This window comes from Etheostoma spectabile, chromosome 22, assembly GCF_008692095.1.
Source record: "Etheostoma spectabile isolate EspeVRDwgs_2016 chromosome 22, UIUC_Espe_1.0, whole genome shotgun sequence".
Classification (NCBI taxonomy): domain Eukaryota; kingdom Metazoa; phylum Chordata; class Actinopteri; order Perciformes; family Percidae; genus Etheostoma; species Etheostoma spectabile.
In genome coordinates this window covers 17,528,727-17,540,450 of record NC_045754.1, presented here as the reverse complement: position 1 = coordinate 17,540,450, position 11,724 = coordinate 17,528,727, and the positions used below count along the sequence as shown (strand labels likewise).

General features: G+C 41.0%; 2 protein-coding genes across 2 annotated transcripts in view; both read left to right on the top strand.

Annotated features, from left to right (window-relative positions):
• The window catches only part of zgc:101569 (carnitinyl-CoA dehydratase), a 51,966-nt gene extending 50,629 nt beyond the window's left edge, over positions 1 to 1,337 (top strand). Inside the window, exon 9 of the transcript XR_004327490.1 lies at positions 1,235 to 1,337. The gene's annotated coding sequence lies outside the window, so the exon portion shown is untranslated. The remainder of the gene's footprint in view (positions 1 to 1,234) is intronic.
• bmp6 (bone morphogenetic protein 6) overlaps positions 1 to 11,724 on the top strand; it is a 50,646-nt gene that overhangs the window by 29,247 nt on the left and 9,675 nt on the right. Inside the window, exons 2-4 of the mRNA XM_032503855.1 lie at positions 1,235 to 1,427; positions 6,523 to 6,671; positions 6,922 to 7,119. Coding sequence (XP_032359746.1) covers positions 1,235 to 1,427; positions 6,523 to 6,671; positions 6,922 to 7,119 — 540 coding nt within the window. The remainder of the gene's footprint in view (positions 1 to 1,234; positions 1,428 to 6,522; positions 6,672 to 6,921; positions 7,120 to 11,724) is intronic.

Genomic DNA, 11,724 nt, shown 5'->3' with positions numbered 1-11,724 from the left:
CTCCCCTCATGTATTGTGTCAGTCTTTTCCCTGTCAATCAGCTAACCCTACCCACTTCTAAGTAGCTAAGTTTCCATCTACTTGTCAATCGAATTATCTGAAGTTTAGTTAAAAAAAACTCATGCGAATAAAGCTGGTGAAAGAGTGTTTCCATCCAACGGCTTTAAAACGAATAAAAACCTGTGCGTAATGACGTCACATCCTGTTTTGAGAACAAATTGGTATAAAAAATTGATATTAGACATTTTAAGGTGTTTCCATTCATTTTCACATTGAATTGCATAATATTCAAGCACACATTTGCGAAAAAAGTTTTTCTAGACAAAATGGATCGCGTCATCTACCAACAAATGATCAATAATGCACATGTTGTAATAGTCCTTATGTGCCAGCTGATAGCGACAAATCAAGCTATTATAAGAAAACAACGCTATCAACACATCTCTATGATGATGCATATGCAACTTGCCTTTTATTCTCCCTCAACAACTCATTTTTTTGAGACATGTATCGCTGTTTGAGCACCTTCCATTCACTCCGGAGGACGTCCCTCGGCTTGTCCTAACCTTTGTTGGCCCTTTCCTTTGCGAGGTCCTAATAAATGAAATTCCAAAAGTCTCTTGTCTGCTCGTTCGTCCACTTACATCTGTCTTTGTCTCCGCCATGTGTGCAAACAGAGTAGAAAATACTGGGCGGAAACTAACTAAAACTTCTTCTTCTTTGTTTTGAGGCAGGTTGCAACCATCGAATAACCTCAAATTTACTCACAATTTTTGAATTAATCGGCAAATAACGTTCCAACCAGCGTTTATCGCGTGTGCTGTACATCGATCAAGATAAAATCCGATAAGACCGATCGTATTTCCTTTGAGTTGATATTCATAAAATTCCATTAAATTTTACTGTTTCCACAAGGCATTTTTCATTCAATATCACTTAATTTGGATAAGAACGCGTGGATGGAATCATAGCTAATGATATATCACAATGCTGAAAGGGAACTAATGTAAGCGATATTTTATAAATTGGCTTAATGCAAATCTAATCAAAACATTATTTCTTCGGAAGAACGGGAGCAGAAAACTTAACAGTATTTAACTTTATGCAGAGAGTAATGGCTTTCTCGCTTGTCTCTTTGTATTATCTTCCCTGTCTCCTTCTCTTTGTGCACAATGTTACAGTCCTTTATATGTGTGTTTGTGTGTGTGTGTGTATGTGTGTTTCCATCCCACAGTGGAATACGACAGGGAGCTCTCTCCGCAGCGGCGTCACCACAAGGAGTTTAAGTTCAACCTCTCGCAGATCCCAGAGGGCGAGGCCGTCACCGCAGCAGAGTTCCGCCTCTATAAGGAGTGTGTGAGCCGCGCCTTCCGCAATGACACCTTCCTACTCAAAGTCTACCAGGTTATCAAGGAGCACCCTGACAGGTAACACACACTCACACACACACACACACACACACACACACACACACACACACACACACACACACACACATAGTGATAAGATTTTGACAGGATGATAACTGGTTTGAATCCATGCAACGAGAAATGCAGCGTGGATCTCTCATTTTCCCCAACAAAACAAGCTAAACCTTGATTTCCCTCAAATAGTTTTCCTTTTTTTTCAAGTTACATTGTCATGTCAATGGCTTATCCTACGCACTTGTTATACATCAAACATAAAAAAGACTTCTTCCATATACATACAGTGTGCTCAAAGTTTACATACACTGCTTAAGTTGACTAAAAAGAGGAAAAAAATCATGTTTTGGAAATTTATTTTAATACCTAAATAAAATGAGGTAAAATCCAACCTTTAAGGACACACATTTTCTTTGTGAATGAATAACTTATTGTAATAATAATGTTTCTTATTTAAAATACAGGGGTCATAAGTATACATACCCTATGTTAAATTCCCATAGGGCAGGCAGATTTTTTTATTAAGGCCAGTTATTTCCTGGATTCAGGATATTATGCATCCTGATAAAGTTCCCTTGGCCTTTAGAATTAATAGCCCCACATCCTCACATACTCTTCACCATGCTTAGAGATAGGCTGGTTTTATTTCAGTTAGACTAATACCTGGTTTGATTTGCATTGAGAGTGATTTTTAGAAAGTATCCCATGCCTATCTCTAAGCATGGTGAAGAGTATGTGAGGATGTGGGCTATTTTAATTCTAAAGGCCAAGGGAACTTATCAGGATGCATAATATCCTGAATCCAGGAAATAACTGGCCTTTAATAATAAAAATCTGCCTGCCTCTAGGGAATTACATAGGGGTATGTATACTTATGACCCCTGTATTTTAAATAAGAACATTTATTTATTTACAATACGTTATTCATTCACAAAGAAAATTGGTGTCCTTAAAGGTTGGATTTTACCTCATTTTTTAATTTAGGTATTAAATAATTTCCACACATGATTTTTTTATTCCTCCTTTTTAGTCAACTTAAGCATGTGTATGTAAACTTTTGAGCACCACTGTATATGTAGGAAAACATTGATTACAGCATGTGTGATTCTGTGTTCTTTCTATTAACATATCGGCAAAAGGCTAAATGCAGGAAAAAAGAACAACAAATGCAACAGGCGTTTGCCCAGGCTTTCTGAAAGTATTTGGCTAATTTAAATAAAATGAAACCTATTCCATATCAGTGGCACATTGAACAAATCCCCTTTTTTCTCCTTCGACCAGACTTTGTTTCTAAGATAAATTCCTTTCAACATAGCTTGTAGAGCAGAGGGGTTGCCCTGTGGTTGTACTGGGAATCAACAAGTCAACAAGAGAGGGTGTTACTGAAAACAGAGAGCATGCTCAGTTAACTTTTTCCTTTTTGAGATTACGTTTATAAAAATATTGCCTCTGTCTGTATGTTTCTCTCTATCTCTCCTATATTTTTTTTTCCTCACACTGGGCCCTTGCCATGTTTATATTATAAAATCAAGCAAAACCATGTCTTACAGAAATAGCACAGCTTCAAAATCCTCCTGTTCCCCCCAAATAAGCACATACATGCCAAACATTTACATTTACGTCTGCAGGGGCAGATACACATCCAGTAAGTACTTGAATGATATTTATGTTTTATCAAGCCCCCCCCCAGCGAGAACCAACTCTCAACCTGAAGAGAATTCCTGATATACATATTTAGGCTAACATTCTATATTGTATTTTCTCAAATTGTATTTTCTTATTTTCTCAACAAATACACATCAAAGTATCTTTCTCCTTTGAATCTTGGTGTGTGGAGAGCTATTACACTTAATTCATATATTATTTTGTGTTGAATATCATCAAGAAGTAAAACACCTTGAGGTGGAGTCTCTCACACCAAACATTCTCAGACTACTGATGCCAAAGCTGATCCACTCAGCTTCAAAAAGTCGCTGCAGTATAGATTTTGGCAAAGTATATTTTTTTCTGTCTTTCAAAATGTTTCTATGGGTATCAAGAGCTACTTATTTGCAGCATTCTTTTATCCCTACAATGGGTATGTTGTGCTTTCCAGCCTGGAGGTAAAGCCTTTTATTTTGGGAGATATTTGGAGATTAAAGGGCCCATATAGCTCTGATTTCTGTATTATTGCAGGACAGCGTTTTTGCCTTGAAGAAAATTACAGCCTGGATGGTGTGCTATAGGTGGGGGGCATTTGCTTGTGCTGGGTTTGTGCTTTTTAGGAGTGAATTCAAGGGGCCACATGAATCCACTGACAATATCAGTTACGCCTATATGCCATTAAAGTCGTAACTGTTCTCATGTTACGTTCTTATCTTTATTGTCCTCAGTGCTGAATGTGATGCCCAAGGTTTGACGGTGTATATGCTGTTAAGTCTTTGTTGTTGTTTTTTTTCTCATTTTCCGCCTTGTGCAAAACTGTACCTTTTTTGTAATCGCCCAGTCGGTGGGGAGCCTGTAAACCTCCTCATGCCCCTCCTTCCCATAAAAACCTGACTCCTGTCTTGACTCTAAGCTGTAATGATAGAGCGCTTAATTAGCCTAACACCCTTTGTACTTTTCATTTGATTGGGGTGGTTTCGCTAACAGCAGGCAAGGAATGTGAGAGATTACAATTCCAGAAATGTGGCAGTCCTGACATTGTAGTGAGAAAGGGCAGGTTGCTGCAAAGGCTGTTTTTTACTCCCCCAAACCCATTCAGCAGCATTTTATCAGCTGTTATAGTGTACCTAACCAGATGATTTAATTATTTTTTTCTTAAGTCTTCCAATTCGGGCTAACGGTGATATTGCTTTTATTTTCATTCTTAAAATGTTGCTCAGGTATACTGGCATGTAGATTCCAAGTTCTGATCTCTTGATCTCCACTGAAAACATCTGCATCCTCTCCATCCAAATACGTGACTTGCATTTGCTTTGACAATCTTACAAATATGTCTTTTCAGCAGTTTAAAAGATGAAAGCACATGAAGTAACCTGGCCAGCTGTGGGCTACACTCTCCCACCTTGCGTTACATTTTTAACAACATTCACTGACAAGACTTATAAAGGAGATTTATTGTGGTAAAAAAACAACTTTCACCTATGACCTTATTATTCCAGTTCATTTAAGCAGTCAGTCAATAAGAAGTTTTACAGTAGGCTCTCAGTTGCCTCGGCCCTGCAGGCGGTTCTCGGATAGACCCCCTACTGCCGTCCTCCGTGAGCCGAACAACGGCTGTGACGATCAGGCGGAAACATTGGCACTCTGTCCCACGCTGTGACAAACGTGTAAACTTAGCAGTTGTGTGTGTGTGTGTGTGTGTGTGTGTGTGTGTGTCTGTGGAAAAAGGGAAATAGAAGCTCATACGGAAACTGTCAGAAACACTCTTATTAATGACCAATAAAGGGGGGACTGCTGATGCATGACTGCAGGGGCATTCTCCGAACACCTGGATGATTGTGAAGCTTTGATGTCGGCTCTGGAGGAGGGTCCGACAGACCCGACGCTGTGTTTTTACTACTGTAATTGGACAGTGGGAGGACAGGCCCTCTTATCACTCACTCTGTCTTTTTCTTTCCAACTCCTGTGCTCTCTTTTCATCAATTTGTCCACAGTTTTTTCTTCCCGTTTGACATTTGATTCTTCCATTTTGCAGCCTTATTTTGTCCACACACAATACTGTAAATGATATAAACATACCTGTAGCCTGATACCGAAGATTTAGTACCTTCCTCTTTCCCTGTCCCTCAGAGAGGTAGACTGTAGGGTCAAACCTACAGTGGAGTACAATACAGTGTAGCCCAGCATTTTCTGTTAAGTGCTGCTATCCCTCTTTCTGTCATTTTGTTATGATACTGTTACCCTGATAAAAACCAACAGCTCCTGTTTTTCATTTGGTTTCTTAAAGAGGTAGACCCATCCTCTGGTTTTCTGAGCTATAATAGCACTGCTTCATACACTTTATTTTATTCATTTATTCAACCCATATTTAACCAGGCAAAACCTGTTGGGATCAACGATCTCTTTTACAAGGGAGACCTGGCCAAGACAGCCAAGACTTTGAATTTTATGCAGTCGTTTGAGTCACTAAAGCAATAAATTACAACGTATCAACAGCTACACAGAGCATAATTACCAGTCAAGCACATTAGACACAAAAACAACTTATTTTCATGCAAGGGTTAGCTCTTCTTTTCATGTGCATCAACTCTTTATTTCTATCTATCTCTCAATACAAGTTATGTATTTTTCCTCTTTGTGCTTACCCAAATTAGACTTCCTCTTTTTATTCTAATCAGCTGACACAACTTGACTGTTGGCTTCACCTGTATTGCAAGATTTTACCTAACTTTAATTGCAAGATGTTTATGAAATTCTTAACCTAGTTTAAGTTTTTTTTAGGTCTCCGGTACAGTTTGATAGTTGCCTTCTACTAAATAAAAAAAAAAACCTTCCAAACCTGGTCAGCAAATCGCCAACATGTGAACTAACTAGCTTGGCTGCTCTGAAACTTAAAGGGATAGTTTGCCTGTTTTTACACAAGCTATGTGTTGTCTTTGTGTGGGGCGGTGTGTGCAAATGAACGGTGTGCGGCTTCCCTTTTGAGGCGCCAGTGCACGAGAAGGTTGCGGAGCAGCGGAGGTCTGCTGAGATCTCGATGGATTTTGCATCCTCGGGCGGACCTTGGCAGACCTTGGCTGCTCTGTTCCGCCGGGAGCTTCATGCACTGGCGCCACAGAGAGAAGCCAAACGCCATTCATCTTCAGACAATGCCCAAACAGCCATGACACAGAGCTGGATTTAAATCCGCAAAATATCTCTTTAAAGTGCACCTTGGATAACCACATAAACTTGAGAGTCCAGTTATTGCTAAGGTGCTAGACTTGATACAATTGGCTTCTTTCTTTCCTACTCATTATCTTTATTTTATTTTTTAAACGGCAGCCATTGCAAAATATACCCCCAAACAGTTTCCTTGGCTACTTAGCTTCACAGTCAAGTTACAAAAGACATTTCTATTATTATGTATGATCTAAGCGATTGTTCTTTTGTGTCCTCTCCCATGTTCTCCCAGAGAGGCAGACCTGTTCCTGCTGGAGTCTCGCAGGCTGTGGGCAGCTAAGGAAGGCTGGCTGGAGTTTGACATCACTGCCACCAGCAACCTGTGGGTGATGAGCCCGGTGCACAATCTGGGCCTGCAGGTCAGCGTGGAGACCAGCAGTGGTAAGAGATTACATCACATATATGTAGTTTTATTTATTTTTTTACTTTAAAGCACACAGTGCACACAATCTAACAACATAAATCCATAGGAAAGAAACTTTTAAAGTGTGACCTTTTTTAAGTAAGTCTCTTCCTGTGGTCCACAAAATAACTATAACTGGCAACGGAATGTAATTTGGGCAACTTGCGCAGATGAACATTACCATGATGGTAAATCTTACCTTGTTACGCGCCGTGTCATCTGAAACAGGGCAGAGCATCAGCTCCAAGGAGGCGGGGCTCATAGGACGTGACGGTGCGCTGGAGAAGCAGCCTTTCATGGTGGCGTTCTTCAAAGTCAGTGAAGTGCAAATCCGCAGCGCCCGCTCCACTGGCGGAAAACGTCGCCAGCAGAACCGCAACCGATCCACGCAACCACAGGAGGGATCCAGAGGGCTTGGCCCAGCAGGTCAGTCTGATGTCCGCTACACAAACACTGAACCTTCACTGGGCTCATCAAACAGTACAGCCATGAACACAATCAGACACAAAGCTCACTTGAACCCAACCTCACTGCATCCGTAGCTGATCTCTAACCTGTTGAGATCAGTGGATGTGTAGCGTGTGTTTTGAAGTATCCCTCTTTGAGACCCTTGATAAATTGGACCTGACTTCATCCGGATCTGTCTAATCAGCCCCTCTCAGATGAAAAGCTGTGCTCAGGGATGATTTCCAAAATCTGTTTTTACTGTAGCTTCTCTGTTTGGATGAAAGGTAGTGAAGTGTATCTTGAAAATCTGCATATTAAGCAGGGACTATAGTGTTTTTCAGAGAAATATGTATACAATGTTTTATTTCTGAAGGGAATTTCTACGGCACAACTTTTTATGTTGCACTTCAAGATTCAAGATTATTTTTATTGTCATTCCAAAAACACTTTGGGAAGTGCTGTGTAGAACAAAATTACGTTGCATCGGACCACCACAAAAACAAACATAGAAACCGATCAGCAGCTAAAAAATGCAATTATAAATAATGTCAAAATACAATCTATAAAGAAGATAGCTAGCATTTAAAAAATGTGAGAAATGTAGAGATACGCATATCCTACACATACCCATATATGTACCTCATATGCACACATACTGTATATTCTATCTTGTCTCAGTTCACAGTGTGGGGCTGTTTAACGGGCTGTTTAACAGTCTGATTGCAGTCAGGGAAAAACTGTTGCAGAACCGCACAGACCTACTTCGTGGAATAATTTGAGTTCTCACTAGAAACGTTGGACAACACAAGAAAACGACAGACGCACAAAATAGTGGTCTAGTGAATATTCACTGATTTACGGCGCAGACGGCGAATCCATCTTGACAGGTGACCTCATCCTCTGAAGCTCCTCATTAGTCCTCCCCGCTTCTCTTCCTACTCAGCAGTATGATGTAATGAGCAGGTATAAGCCCGAACTCCTCAGCTTTTCAAATTAAATCAAACCCTTATACGCCCACCTTTCAACTGCTGTGTAATTCTGGCCAGACTTTACAGCACTCCAAGCTAAGCTGCTCCTGTGAGGCTTCATTGTGTTCCTAGTGCTGTACACAAAGCTAGCGCTCAGTGAGCCTGCTGTTAATGCCGCTCTGATCCTTGGCTAATTTGACAGATGAAGCATTATGTTAATATTAAGACTTTATGGCTCAAAGTTTTGGCTCTACTATGTATCAGAGGAGAGCCCTGTGTGCCGCCATACATAAAATGTATCCAGTCGGAAACCACCTCCTATATTTTTTTAAGAATTGGTTATACTTCTTAGGGTTAATATATTCCAACTTTTCTTATGCACAATGTGTTAAAAAAATAGTTTGGCCCAACAGCAGCCTAAGCTCTGCACACCTGCTTGCTGGTCTCCTGTGAGACTTGTGATAAATTCATGTGCGAGAGTCAGCCCGAGTATACTCGAGCTGAATACAGGGGCTGAGAATGGCGCAAAATGGCTGAAGTCTGCACCTCAAAAACCTGGCTAAATCTGGGCCAGAGCCGGCTCACATTTGGTTCCCTGGTTCCACCACACAACGTAGTGCACTGACACACAGCTGCAAACAGTCCCACTTGGCTGGCTACCTGGGAAGCGATTTACCTTTACTTTGCATCTTCTCCTGCCCCATTTAATGGCTCTACCATCTGCGTGGTATACAGAAGTATTTGTGGGACAAGTCTGTTCTCACTACTGCTTTATGAAGAACCTTGCTGAGATTTCTTTGGCTCTATTTCCTGTTTGTTCAGTGCATCTCCTTCACTTTCTCAGTAGGTTACTGTGTGCTGCTGTTAACACAACAGGTTGTAAGTAAAATTCCTGCTGGGCTTTTCTCAGTAATTGTATTAGATGAAAGCTTTGGCTGACAAAACAGAGAACAAAGACTCATCATTTGTTATGCTACAGGACAGTTAGCGTGTACCACATGTTCGGTTTTGGCTCCGGACCTGTACTCTCTTCTAGACAGCTGTCTTTGGCTTAAGATGTCTTAGGACTTTAAGTCGAAATGTCTTGAAGATGATACTGATACTGGGGTACACTAGCGAATCAGAGGGCTAAGGTGCACACCATGTGTGCACAATGTGGGCCACGAATGCTCTCAGTATATAAAGACTTTTTTTTGTCAAATTAAAATAGATTGATAATTAATGAAATAGTCTCTTACTTTTAAAAGCAAATTGTGGACAAGGTAGGTTGGCTGCAGTCTGCTTTTGTGTCCCAGCTTATATCAGGATGAGAAAACCTTCTCTGAAGTGAATCAGCTCAGAAATCTGCTCTAACAAGGACAAACTGTTAAAAATGCTTCCTGGAGGATTGGACTTTACATAACCCAAAACATCAAGACCTCTCCGCCTCGCCACTCGGGACGACGGGGAGTGTAAATATTTAGATCCTACACAGGAAGCGGGGAGGCCCCCCCTCGCGACAGCCGAGTGTCCGAGGCCAGCGTAGGACTGCTGGGATTGGATGGGATGGGAGGATCCATGAGGAATTCAGGAGGGCATATGGTTTCAATACCGCATCACTCACTCCAGAGACAGGGAGGAGGACAGGATGGATGGAGAGAGCATCCGTCTTGTGGAGCGCTCAAAATGTGGATGTTGTCCCCCAGTTTCTGTTTGGCACAGAGCTACAGAACATCAGTTCAGGCTGCCACAGCTCCAACTAAAGGAGTATTTCACCGATAATTTACCTTTTTTCTGAGAAAGCAACATGAGATCTAAGGCCGGAAGGCGGCAAAATGTTTGTTTTTAATTGCTCTAGTGTGCATTAACTTCCACATAGAGGCTTTTTCAGCATGAGTTACTTTGCTCTGTGTGCTTTCTAAAAATAGATTTCTTCGCTGCCCAAATTGCACACTCTTGACCTGCGTGGTTATCCACTGCACTGATTTTACTGCATCTTTTATCAGTTTGGTACCATGTTGTCCTCATGTGAAGTAGAAGTGGCACCTTATAAGCTATTTTTGTCTATTTCATTTAGATTTTACACACTTGGTTGGACGTCTTTGCTTTGCCATAAATTGCTAAAATTCCTTCCTCAGTCTGCAAAGAATATAAATCAACCTTTTAACTTTAAAACTTTAGGTTCCCTACTGTACACCCAGTGAGCCGTGTTATTTCCTAATTTTCACAATTTTAGCAAGCTAGATTTAATATGGCATGTCAAATGTCTTCCAGATGACATAATAGGACAAATTCAGCCAAATAAATTTCTGCAGCATTAGTTTTGAAATAATAGTGTGACAGTAATAAATCATCTTTGTTTTTCACATTTTACTCACAAAAGCAAACAATTTGCAGACCTGACAGACTAATGTCTTGTTTTCTAATTTATTGAGCAAATTGGTCTTGTGTTGGATGCATTAAAAGTTTTGTCAGCAGCGTGATGCTTCTGGCCCCTCTGGGTGTGCCTGATGTGTGCACAGTGGAAAATGCTTGCTTAAAGGACAATACAACACCTTTAAAGGTAATTTGGGGTTTTGTGGGCGATGAAGGCCGGGGAGGTAATGGGAGTCGGGTTGGGCTTTGGCTGTGGGGGAAGTTAACAACCATCCGGGGAAGGAATATCACGTCCCAGCACAGCACAGGCAGTCTGTAATTAGGCCTAGCCAGTCATTAGCTGCACAGCTAAAAGACTGACCACGCTAACAGTATCGCTTAAAGAATTATAATAACACGGCGCTTGGCCAGCAGTGTTTTGTCATCTGTCTCTCCTCTCCTCCCTCCACCTCCTCATTCTCCTCACCACTCGACCTCCTTTTGTTTACCGTCGGAGTAATTGGACATGGCGAAGCTCCCTCGCAGGGTTTAATAACCTCTGTGATGAAAGACGGGAACAAAGATAAACTTCAGTAGTAGTGGTTGGTGGGAGGGACGAGAGGAGAAACATCAGGGGTCAACAGTGACATTCCCCTTTCATGTCGCTGTTCATGGCTTCTGTCCTTTCAGGAAGGAATGAGGCCATCAGGACTCTTCCTTCCTTCTGCGTTGGTGACCCAGTTTGTATCTTCTACTTTGGGCCTATTGTTGAAGCCATTACACTGATTTTAGTTTTATACCTCTTCACATGCATGTAATTTATAATCATGCTGACACCTATATTCAAATGATGCTGATCATAGTTACTGTTGATCATGCTGATGTGATATTGATGATGATGATGACGTCAGGGGGGTGTTAACTCTATATGTAGACGTCAACTTGGTAAAGGTGTATGTATGACTAGAGAGCGAAAGGGCAAACTATTTTTTAACCGAATTTTGTGAGACAGTTGGTTTTTCCTTTTAAGTTTAAAACAAGTTATGTTATATTTATATTTATTGCGCTCCTACACTTATGTAACGCAAGTTTTCTGTCACCACTACCTCTGTGGGGCATGTAATTGATACTGTAAAAGCTGCAATCTTTTCCCGCTTATGATTTGAGAAATTGCTGGAGCAAACTATAGAATTACAGTGAGGCGGTTTGAGAGATTGTGGCCTGCTGGGGTTGAAATTACTTTTAATGTCAAATGTCAGACACACACACACACACACACACA